Consider the following 12462-nt stretch of genomic DNA (forward strand, 5'->3'; position numbering starts at 1 on the left):
GGAGCTAAATGCTGCTTGGAGCTTAATACTTTCGAATAACATAAACATGTGACTTTAAGCATAAACATATTTTTTAGGTAAATACTTTATTTAGCTTTGCTGGATTTATCCAAGATTTCGACATACCAAAATTTCATACAGGAACGACAGATAGATAGATATCTGATTGAATACCCTTGTAGAATTGAGCTTCGAAGAAAAGTTTATTCTTATTCTTTATTAGACTTTATTCTAGTTGCAGTGATGGTTAGAGAAGCTTGCACAGATACTGCATGGAATAAATAGTCATTATAATTATAAAATATATTTCTGTTTACATACCATACAATTTTCATAGTTCAAATATGAATTTGGATTGATATGAATTTATTTCGATTATCAAAATAATTTGTATTAAACATTTATATTTCCTCAAAATTTCTATTTTTATAATAATGACTGTGACCACCCCATAAATCACAAAATTAAAAATATTAAAGATAACTTATTTTTAAATCATATATTAAAAATTATAAACAGATCGCGAATTAAAATATTATATTATGCCTATCATTCTTAAATAATTCAGTAATGAATTTTCGCATCGCCGCGCCGTATATAATTAATATGAATAATAGGGTATTGCCCACTGTGCTAAAAAAAACATAAATTATGTTTTTTTGATAGATCTACAAACAAGCAAGTGAGTAATGCTGTTTCCATAAATAAAAAGGCAAAAAAAAATTAAAGAAAGATATTATGCACAAGTTCAAATGCATATGTATTGTGCTAAAAGTAAAACTTGTTACTTTTGTGTAGCATCCAGCAACTTTGAAAAAACTAATCAGGTCACTATAATTAGTAGGTATTGATTTTGATTCCGAGTAAGTTGCACAGTTGTTAGATAATGTAGTTTCTTTTTGGAAGAATAACAATTTTCTAATCTTACACAAAAATGTAATGTTAAATATTTAAAAAAAACTTTATACCTATTTTCCTTTTAGGGAGTACAAAATATTGATGTGTACAAAGTGAATGTGATTTAATAAAAATAATATTTCAATTTAAATTATGTTTTATTAAAAATTATTCTTAACGTACAGGTACAAAGGTTACATAACATTAATATTTATTCCTTTTCATATATATAAGCCCATATTTAGCACTTTTGTGGAAAACAGAATCAAAATAATAATGAGTTGCTAGCCATAGAAGACCAGCATAAGTCTTATTAAAATCTGTTCAGTAGTTTTTGAATGAAGAGTGAAAATACTTACAAAACTTCCTATTTATAAGTAAGGATTACTTATTTAATTAAAGAGTTTTGTAGGTGGCAAACTATCTAAAAACTTTCTATTTTCCACCAAGTTGACATCAATTATCCTTCCTGCATATATATTTATTGTATTGTTTTTTGGAGTTTACTCCTTTAGAATCGATTTACATATATAGGCCCGGGGTATGAAAATTATGGGGACCAAAATCGTACTAGCATGTCACACGAAATGCGTTATGCGCCTGATTGGCTCCTGATTGCGTGATGCGTGCGCGCGCCAATCAGGAGCCAACGCGCGGCCGCGTTATCGCAGGTGACGCCGGGCTGCTGCGCCGGCAGTCCGCCACAAAGCCTCGTACTGATCGCGCGTTTCTCTCATTATTGTATTTTCATATATTTGTTAGTCGTTTGTTTTGTGTCTCGTTAATTTGTTAATAATCTGTAGTGTATCGTGTTGTCGTAATATAGAACTATTTCTCGTATTGTTTCGTTTAATTTTTTATATCCAGTAAACTCCAGTCGTGCGTCGGAGCGGACACACACACTTTTTTTATAGTCTAACAAGGGGTGATATTACATTTGCAATTTCTGGGAGTTTGTTGAAAAATATATTGCTTGCTTGACTTACAGATAAATCGAAATCATCAGCCAATTGAGAGAATGTTCTATTTAATGTTATTCTCATCAGACATAATATAATATTTTGTTCAGAAACATTTGTATGTTTCTCAATCAAGCCTATTATGAAACATAATTCTTGTGGAAGACCAATATATAAACATTGTTTATTTTTCACTTTAGATAAAGTTGTTAACACATTCATTTTTTCAATTTTTTAGTCTTCTTGAGAGCTATAGTCTGAAGTGCACAAGTCTTTGATGGAGTGGAGATATAGAGAGATAACTCATAGTCAACAGTTGATCCTTCTGTTGCTGGTGCATTTGACTCATCACTGTTAAATTTGTCCTCAGGAACAACAGTTTTTTTTTTGCTGGTTCTGATTGTTTACTTATACTTGCTTCAGATATATTAAGGGGTGATGTGGCAATACACACTTGCCTTGCCTTTGTGTTCCTGTGCTGGAGCTACTTGGATAGCTTTGTCATTACTACACCTATTTTCAAGTGGCTGGACATCTGGAAATATGAAATAATGTTAGCAATTTCCAACAAACGTATAGTTTGTAAATATATAGGATTATATGTGTACTGTCGTAGTAGTAGTAGTAGTAGTATTTAACTTCCTAGTCATCATCATCAGACCATATAATATATCCCCTTGCTGGACACTGGCCTTCACTACCATTGAGAGGGTTTTTAGGCCTTAGTCCACCACGCTGGCCTAGTGCTGGTTGGTGGATTACACACCTAAGAAAATCCTAAGAACATTTAGGTGTGCAGGTTTCATCACAATGTTTTCCTTCACTGTTAAAGTAAGTAAGTGATATTACACTGTGATAAATTTTCATTTTCACAAACTTCCTAGTACCTTATGTAATAGGAACTGAGATCCACTTGCCCATTTTGGCTACTTCCACTAACTAACTAACTATTCTCATTTTTTCTGATATTGTTATTTGATTAGGAGATCTGTGAGTGTAACTAATTATTGACAGTTACACCTACCTTGACTACAAGATGGCAAAGGTATAATAATACGACACATCTCATTTTTAGTCGTCTCTTCAATTTCCTTGATAATAGTGAGTCTTTGCCGTTTCACAAATGCAGGCCGAGGTTCACTATGAGTGAATTTTCGTTTTCTATCTGCCCGACAATCGAATTTGGATGGTAAACAGTTTGGTTTCATTCGAATTCATTTGATGGAGCTCATTATCTTGTATTGCATATAATTCTCCATGTAGTTTTCCAGCTAAAACATGAAATAATTTTCCAACAATTTCAATACATAACCTATAAAAAAAATATTAAAATGTTATTTTACTAATGTTAGGAATATAATTTCGACTGTGTCAAAATGTTATTATAATGTATACCTACATTATCTCTTGAAAGATAAATAATGAACATATTTACTTATTTGTTTATATTACCTATGTGAACTCTTAACCTATCTTTTTTATACCTTCATAGCGATAGGTATATAGGAGGATGGAAAAAATGTATTTGGTCTAACTTTACGCGAATGCACATTATTTTATTTATTTTGTTTTTAATTTTTTTAATTAAACTGTATACCAATTAATTGATCCTTCAGGATTTATAATTGTTTTTTTTTCACGATTAAAACCGCGTAGAAAGTTTAGGCATTATAGTTGACGCATGCGCCATAGATTATACACTTATGGCATGCGCAGTACACATATTTTGTATACATTTATTCAACTAATACAATTAATTAAACAAAAAATGAGTAATTTCGAAAGAGAACAAACGTATTTTATATAAGAACAATCGAAAATGAATATTTACGAGTAATTAAGGACGAAAAAATATTAAAAATTGCAATCGAGGGGCTAACTTTTAGATATATTTTTAATATTTTTTTTAAAATAAATAAATGGGGAACAAACAGTTATTAACAGTGAACAATCAAGAACAAATGATAAACAAACGAATTAATAGAAAATAAGTAGAAAACAGGAAAAAAAATTTTTTTTGAGGGGCTAACTTCATTCACCCAAAAAATGTAGCGTACTTTGAAGCAGTGCTTCCACTTTTAGGGAATTCTCCCTTTTTTAGGGAAAAATAGCTGATATTTTGGATGATAAAGACAATTTAAAAAATACCAGGATTTAGGATATTTCGGGGTAAAAAGCAAAGCCTATACTAGTAACTGTTGTGAATTTTAAAATAAACGATAATGGGGTTGGCAACTGTCAAAGTGGCGCTGGTGTGCATTGTTCCCATAACATTCAATATTTGTATTGGAATTTTTGATTAAAAATTATTTTAAGCACAATGACGCGTTGTTTTGTACCAATATGCTCAGAAATTGGAGTACATGAATTCCCGAAGGACAAGAAAATTGGAAGACTGTGGTTAAAGGCCATTTGACGCGAAAAAAGTATTCACACAAAAAGTTCGAGGTTATGTCGTAAACACTTTGTGGAATCTGACTATGAAAACATTAGTAAATACACAGGTATGCTTCTTTCACATCATTGTTCTCTTATTAAAAAAATCCAATAATAATTAGTTAGGCACACTATTAGTTGCTAACATATTTTGCAAGTAGATTTATGCTGTAAGGAACCTTTTAACAAACACAAAATCAGACTGGAGGAAACACATTCCTCATGAGCTGTTGTTCATTATCAGCTGTTACTATTGAAAGTTCTATCTAAATCGCTGCATCCATTGCAATAACAAATATTTTGAAACTATGGTCAGGTTTCCTTGTGATAGTATATTTAAATGTTATTCTTTGTGTTGCAGGTGTCAAACATTAACATAAATATCTGAAGAAAGGTGCTGTACCATCTATATTTTCATGGAATATGAAACCAGTTTCTGAAGAAACAAAAAGTAGAGAAGTTACTTATGTGATTTTAGAGAAGGAATTGTCAATAAAAATAATTAAAAATATTCCTGATTTTTTATTTCGACAAGTGTGTATAGTTATAATACAGATATTTTTCATACAATGCTTCTTTGAAAATATTTTCATAAAAGATATCTAATTTATTTAACATATTATTTATAAAATTATTGTCTTTTTCAACATAAATCACTTTGATGTCCTTGTAGGTGTAAATGACCAAGTTGCAGTATGTTTTGCCTGAGCAGTATAACTGTCCTTGGATTTGATAATAATATGGGCAGGTTTTTTTAGAGACAATATCCCGTTACATTGTTCTAAGTAAGGCACAGTTGATATATTTATTTCATGTTTTCTGCTAGCGTATGGACATTTCACTTCAATTATAGCTTCTTCGCCCAACACACCATCAGGAGATGCAGCAAGATATGGGCGCTCTTGGCTATTGAAAATGCCACATGGCTCCACTAGCAAATCATATATATTAGCATATTTTGCTAGAGCATTTTTTTCATTTTGTTTCAAAATTAAAATTTTGGTCATGTAGCTCTAATCTGAAAAAAGTAAAATAATACATTAGTTGGTAGGTAATGTGTGTAATATGAGCAATTATTTTTGCACATGCTACAAGGAATAAAGCTCCTAAGGTACACAATTTAATATTATTATTATAATAGCTACCGGAAACAGTTTGAGAGAAGTTTTCTAAGTTAAAATAAAACATCAACATTGTACCTTTCGACAAAATCCACTTTTTTTCTTCGTAAAGATGCAACACGTTTTCTCAACTCCTCCTTTAATTCTTTAACTATCCAGTTGGAATACATGTTGTAAAACTGTTTAGCACTACTTAGACAGTAATAAGAACCGTATCAAAGTCACAAAATGCCGAAATATCACGAACGCAAAACACACAAAATGGCGGCTCTCTGTGACAAGGGAACAAGCTACGCTGGCGACATCTGAGAAAAGCTTTAACCGGCCAACCCCATTAAAGTAAAACAATGAACATTTTATTTTATGGAGAGAGAATGACATTAAGTCGAGTTGACAAGTAAAAGAATAAAACAGAGTTGTGTATAAAAACTATAAAGGTTTGATTCAACAGTAACCCTCTAGTAAAGTAAATCATAGATTAAGCCACTGCTTTTTCTTAGGGATTCCCCAGAATCCCAATAAGTATAATCCGCCAAATTTTTATTTACCTATTTTCGTTGATGTCACCAGAACTTACTTGTATTGTAATATACAGGTACTTCATGTACCATGAAAGATTATCATGGTAATTTCATTTACGAAAACCTTGTAATTGTCATTTCACTTTTGCTAGCAGTTCCTTCTTCAAAGACTGAGGTGGAAAGATTATTCAGTGTTCTCAAATTTAAAAACTGACAAAAGAAACAGGCTTTCTAATGAAACCCTGAACGGCTTGCTTCATAGAAAGTTCCCAACTTTGCCAGCAAACAATTGCTCAATTTTAGAACCGAACAGTGTTAGGTTGTGCAGCAAAAGAATATAAAAGCAATGCGTCGACTTCCTTGAAAATTCTAATCCTATAGATCTATGATCTTCTGGGGGCGTTTATATTATATATACCTACATTAAATAATATGCTGTGGTTTATTTTCTGTATTTTATTTACGCTTTCTATATAAAGGATTTATGAAAGTTGTCTAGGAAATTTTAGGGTAAATTCAAAAGAAACTAGGGTAAAATGTGTTTAAAAAAACGTAAGTGGAAACACTGCTTTGAAGTTTTCAAAATTCCAGGGCCGTAAAACAATCTCAAAAAAAAAAAAAAGTTTTCAAAATGTCGTAACGATTTAATTTTTTAAATCGTTTTTTTTTGGTCTTGGTGTGAGTTATTTTACGTTGTAGTATTAATTTAGAGCAACTTTTAGCTTTATGAGAATATTAGACGATTAGACATTGAGAAACTCTGTTTTGAATTCTCTTTAGACATAACTTGGCTCCAATACTTTTTTCTTCGTTAGCGTTTCGTAAGCCTGTGTAACTATTTTCATTTCTTACAGAATGTTTATTATTAAAAATCAGCATGCCTCGAAGATCGAAAATGAAATGCTATTTCGGATGCCTTGATAACGGTGAGTTTACACTATTTTCCCGGTATATTATTTGCTAACAGAATTATTATTCATAATATAATTAAATGAATTAGCACCAACTAATGGTCCTTCCTATTTCTGCTGCCTAGCTATCATATATGTTAAGTTTTGATCAAAACAGTCGGTATTAAGTCTCGTACTATCACACACACACCTCTGATAATAAAATTGTATCGAGTGGGTGGAAGTATTTATGTTTTGCAACTCAGCGTATTATATGCTTATTGTCAAGTGAGCCCGAACTAGTTTTTTGGAATGATCAATCAGTCATGCTTTCCTGTTTAAATAAAATACAGCACAATTGATCTCACATCCAAAGTTAGATGATGGCATTCACGTTTTGTTTCCTGGTGTTTGATAACCAAGTTACACCAAGTGGCCTGTGACCACGTTCATCCTTCTACCCAATATAAAATAATGTTTTTATTTTTGTAGACAAAGGTTTGATAATGACAAAATTTTATGGAAAAATTATAAGGAGCACTAAAATGTCTGAAACATGAAAAGATTGATGCACTATATTTGAACCAGAACGTGTTATGTAATATATTAATTTGTAAGTAAGATTACATTAACACTAAATTTTTCATGGTCGTATTTTTTCAATATTTGTTACATACTTAAGATACTTTGTTTCTCCGTTTCAGAAGAGAAACTGATTCAGCAAGGAACGTGAACTCTCAAGGGATCTTAATTTTTTTAAAATATGTTTATAATTGATAAATTAATAATTGAAATAGTTCATAAGAACTAAATTGATGCCAATTTTGTTTTAAAATAGGTTGTTTAGTTCTTATAGTTATAGTATTACGTTTGAATAGTTGTAATTAGTAAGTTAGTAATATATGAAAATACTGATATAAATTTTTGTAAATAACCTTTTGTAAATTCTACGAGAAGATGATTTTAATTAATGATCAAAAGTCAACGGTCTTTAAAAGCATTATTTGCAATTATTTAGATTAACTGTGGAATATATTTGTTAAGTTGTGTTTTCTGTATGAGCAGATATAAATGAAAATGCCCAAACATGATTACGTTTCTTACATTTTCATTATGTGAAATCAATATGCTTGTGACTGAGTATATTAATAATTTATTAAAACTTAAGTGATAGACAGCAACCCCTATGGCACTGCTGAAGTTTATAAGCACTGGTGACCACTTATCATGGGCCGGGTTGCGTGCTCGTCTGCTGTTGAGTGCAATAAAAATTTTCGAAACCCTTTCTATTATTTAGATGTAATATTAGTGTACATTTAATTTGGATTAAAAGATAAATTTACATTTTATGTTTGCATGTGTATGTTTATAATTCATTTGCATGTAACGAACACCAGTTTCTTTTGTAACAAAATGTAAACTAATGGTTTGTAATGAATGTAATTAACTTTAAGATGATTTTCTTTCAATCTGCTGTTTGTTTCATCTAGTATTACCAAAGCTAAAGCATCAGAAACGTCAGAATAGAAATAATTTAGATAGGGAATAAAAGTATAACTAATGTAATCATGTCTAAGATTACTATAAGCGTCATTAAGTACAAACTATCAATATCTAAGAGTACTTTAAATCATCATTACATTTTTTAAACATTTTTTGTTTTTCAAATCATGTAATAAAACGTTTGTGCAGAACAAAATGTCACATGTTATGAACATGATTGTGGGTTAATCGTTTCTTAAATTTCTAAATGTTTATAAGAATGCTAAGAATAATTTAGTATTCACTTTAGTGTGTGTATTATCTCTACAATGCTAGTATAAATGACAATTATTGTATGACGAAGCATAGGTAGTGTTTATAGATGTAATATTTTCATACAAGGTCATGATCTGTCACGATCAACTTTAAGCAAGAACTGCTATAGTTAAGAAACAAATTTATTAAATTTAATTCAAATTGTCTACTATGTTTGTAATGGAAAGCTGACATGTTTATATTTCGCACAAATGACTTAAGTGACATTGAATGATTTGATTATCTAGACTTAATTAACTTTTAGATAACTTTCGATTAAGTACTCTAGTAGGATTAATCTAGAGGAGTTATTGTTATTCGAAATTTTATACAATTGTACGTTCATACTATCTTTTAACAGTAAATTGTTTGTAATATAGGGAAATTAAATAGCTTACAGAGAATTACAGCTTTTTATTTAAAAAAACTGTTTTCTCTCTGTATGAAAAGGTCTTATCGATTAGAATGCTGAACACAATCAAACGTTCTTTAATATTTCATAAGTACTACCGGGAATTTCAGCGATTCTAAACGATAAGATTTTTTCATAAAGAGAGTTAATTATAAAAAATATTAAAATTACTAAAAAAGCCACCTGGTGGGGGGTAGGGAGACTAATAATCGACAGCAGCGACGCCTGCTGTCCCGGGCTCTAACTAAAGCAAAAATAAAAATGAGAGTTGCGCATCTATCTCAAATATATTAAGTGTATAATCTATGCCCGAACTGTCAATGAATGATCGTAATAAACAATCATAGACCTTAGGTTTCCTACTTCAGTGTAAACAATTAAATGAGTGACATTTTCAGTAGATACCGTAAAATGGGGTGATTAGGGATCGAGAGGTGAATGGGGAAAAAACCAGGAAAATCTTTCGACGCGCAATACTAGTTTTTTAATCGTTGCAAAATCTTCCATTTTTTGTAGTGTAATAATATAATGAGATGAGATGATATGGGATGAAATATAATCTCAGTAAAATTGTGGTCATTTACTGAGACTTTTTCGTTGGACTTTTTGGAGAATCCCGAGAAGTGACGTCCAGCGACTTTGTTTCATTTTCCCACATTTGTGCACTTTCACAAATATTAAACAGTTAATAAACCACCATCATTACACATTTAAACCTGAAGAAACACCAAATAGACAAAATAAAACAAATCACACAACTTCATTCCTCGCGTTCCCGCCAAAAAGTCCGCTTTACTCCAATTTCCCCAGTATTGCTAGCGTCAATTTCTTTTTTCTCTTTTCGCCATCAGATCCTGGTAGACCCATAGAGTTACTACTCTAAGGTAGGTACTTACTTGTAGGTACTTATTAACTCCATGGGTAGACCTATAATATTATTATCTATGGAGTTTATTTCAGAAATTATATAGAACAGACAAGACTGTATGGGCTTAGATCCCCTTGCCTTTCCTAATAACGAAAAATTGGACCAAAAAAATATATATCTATGAAGCTAGATTGCTATTATCTATGGAGCTAGATAGATAAAGTTAAAAATTAAAAGCCGATTTGCAAAGAAATAAGAATTTAATTATGCTCTTTGAATTAAATTGCAATATATGTATGTGTTAGGTATAATCAAATTAAAAGACAAATTTAAACAGGATGTTTAACTCGAAAAACTTTCTGTTTTTTATTGCCGTATTCATTGAGACAATTTTTAACGCTAATGGTGATTTATTTAATGAAGAGCTATTTATTAAACCTCTACCACCGGCACACCTTTACACATATTTTCAATTTACTACCTTAGTAAATGATAACCTGTCATGTAAGTGCAGTGCTCACTATTTAGCAACTATGTTTTTGTATGACGGCTTTTTTATAAACATAGTTTTGGATATTTATTTTACAAAAATGTTTTCCAGCCGAGCACACCTATTTAGCACCTAGGTCTTTGGTGGAAGTGTTGACACGATTCCAAGTTGATGAACTGCATTTCACACTAACCGAGGGGCAGTGGAGGCATAATCATTGGGGTTATCCTGTGCTTGATGCAGCTCCTGGAGCAGAACTATACGCTTGGTTTTCCTCAGATGTGGAAAATGTTGATACACAATGGAAAAAATTAAGTTCCACCCTTGCAGGACTGTTCTGTGCATCTTTAAATTTTATTGAAGATTTCAACACTATAACACCTCAAATGGCATTACAACCGACCGGTGCTATACCACAAAATCCTAATATAACATCACAGTTACGCTATGCTTCTCTGCCTAGAGAAATTGTATGCACAGAAAACTTAACACCATGGAAGAAACTTCTTCCTTGTGAATCTAGTAGAGGGCTTTCAGCATTGTTAAACTCAAGAATGATACACAATACCAATTATCATTCTATTGGAGTTCATACAAGAAAAGTGTGTTCATCTAGTGATTGTTCAGTAGTGAGCCTAGAGATAAAGCAAACGGTAGCTTTGGTTTATGATTCTAAGATTATTCGAACCACTGATTGGTCTTTTACTAAATTATTTGGCCAAGGGTTGCCTGGTGGATGCCCTCTTGCATCAAGTAGCAAAGTGTATGTAGATATCACCACCAATGATACCCAGCCATTCCTTCTATCTCCAGAGCCAGAAAAGGTTCTACTGTCACAGCGAGGAGGCAGTGAAACAAAACTTGCTCTGTACACAATTAAACCTGAAAACAAAATGACTACTATTGGAGCCAAATATATCAGTAAGAAAGATTTGGTTCTTATGAAACTGCCCCCACTTTATTTCAATCGTTATGTATTAGGTTATGGAAAGGAATTTGGAGGTATTGTGACTGAACTGACCAATACTTTTTGGTCCTCCATTGATGTTGTTGTATTGCAGAATGCGCCTTGGTGGTTGCCTATTCAATTAAGCTCTTTAAGAATCAACGGGGAAGCGTCAAGTGAGATGGTGTTAGCTAGGCATTATTCACCTGGGCGTAGCAGACAAAAACCTTATCACTTGGAGTTACTGCTGAGGCTACCACCTAAGTCAGCAACTAAGATAACTATTGATTTTGAATTCGTATTCTTAAAATGGCAAGAGTATCCACCAGATGCTAATCATGGCTTTTATGTTGGGTCAGCAATAATAACTGCTAATTTACCAACAGCAAGAAATTATACTAGTTTACCAGGGACTGCAAGCTTATTTGAATCTTCAATTAATGCATCAAAACCATGTAAGCAAAAATAGATATTCAATTTTGACCTAAACTACATTGTAAATAGTTTTTGTTTTGTGTTCCTAACAATAATATAACTTCCCTAGATTTTGGTACAATTTAGTATTTTCCCACAAGTACATTACAGCATCAGTTCATACAATTCAGCAATGTCTAACTGCATTTTTTTTTTCCAGGGTATCCTGCAGTATTTCGTACTAATGGTGTGATGGTATCATTACCAACACCAGACTTCAGTATGCCATATAATGTGATATGTCTTGCTTGTACAGTTGTGGCCCTTGCTTTTGGACCTCTGCATAATATTTGTACAAAAGAATTAGTTCTCAAAGTTGTTGGTTCTTCTGTTACTTTAAAACAAAAGATTATTAATTTATTTAAAAAGAAAAAGGAGTGAAATTTTCATAAATTTGCAATACCAAATAAATTGTATAAATAAAATAAAAAAGCTTTAATAATTAATTTATTCTGTTTCACATAAGATATCTATAAATAAAATCCTATAATTGGAATCTCAGCTAGAGGGAATAAGCCCTGATAGGAGGAACACTTTAATTATTAACTTAGAGTGAAGAAAATCGTGAGAAAAAGGAAATAAAAATAAGTCTCTCTCAGAGGAGCTCAATAACAAGCATGGACACCTTTTTTTTTTCTTTTTTTTTCTTTC

At 31.6% G+C, this 12462-nt stretch overlaps 1 protein-coding gene and 3 long non-coding RNA genes across 6 annotated transcripts; 3 read left to right on the plus strand and 1 right to left on the minus strand.

Annotated features, from left to right (window-relative positions):
* Window positions 1-288: 288 nt before the first annotated feature.
* LOC134198901 (uncharacterized) lies at window positions 289-4091 on the minus strand. Of its 2 annotated transcripts, XR_009973180.1 has the most exons (3): window positions 3309-3821; window positions 2881-3127; window positions 289-2391 (listed from the first exon to the last, which is right to left on the minus strand). It is a non-coding gene; the product is annotated as an uncharacterized LOC134198901 (long non-coding RNA). The 2 variants fall into 2 exon arrangements; XR_009973179.1 differs by having other exon boundaries at window positions 2881-4091.
* Window positions 4077-4803, plus strand: LOC105842851 (uncharacterized). The gene is made up of 2 exons (XR_001140257.4): window positions 4077-4360; window positions 4654-4803. It is a non-coding gene; the product is annotated as an uncharacterized LOC105842851 (long non-coding RNA).
* Window positions 4804-5752: 949 nt separating this feature from the next.
* On the plus strand, window positions 5753-9025 carry LOC134198903 (uncharacterized). 2 transcript variants are annotated; one of them, XR_009973186.1, is made up of 4 exons: window positions 5753-6612; window positions 6789-6860; window positions 7317-7437; window positions 7529-9025. It is a non-coding gene; the product is annotated as an uncharacterized LOC134198903 (long non-coding RNA). The 2 variants fall into 2 exon arrangements; XR_009973185.1 differs by having other exon boundaries at window positions 6503-6860.
* A 982-nt stretch (window positions 9026-10007) lies between these two features.
* Window positions 10008-12257, plus strand: LOC101745780 (GPI transamidase component PIG-T). The gene is made up of 3 exons (XM_004932270.4): window positions 10008-10405; window positions 10503-11792; window positions 11972-12257. Exons 1-3 carry the CDS (start codon window positions 10240-10242, stop codon window positions 12190-12192), a joined length of 1677 nt encoding a protein of 558 aa, XP_004932327.1. The 5' UTR covers window positions 10008-10239; the 3' UTR covers window positions 12193-12257.
* The last annotated feature ends 205 nt before the right edge of the window (window positions 12258-12462 follow it).

The sequence above is a fragment of the Bombyx mori genome, chromosome 5 (genome assembly GCF_030269925.1).
Source record: "Bombyx mori chromosome 5, ASM3026992v2".
NCBI lineage: Eukaryota > Metazoa > Arthropoda > Insecta > Lepidoptera > Bombycidae > Bombyx > Bombyx mori.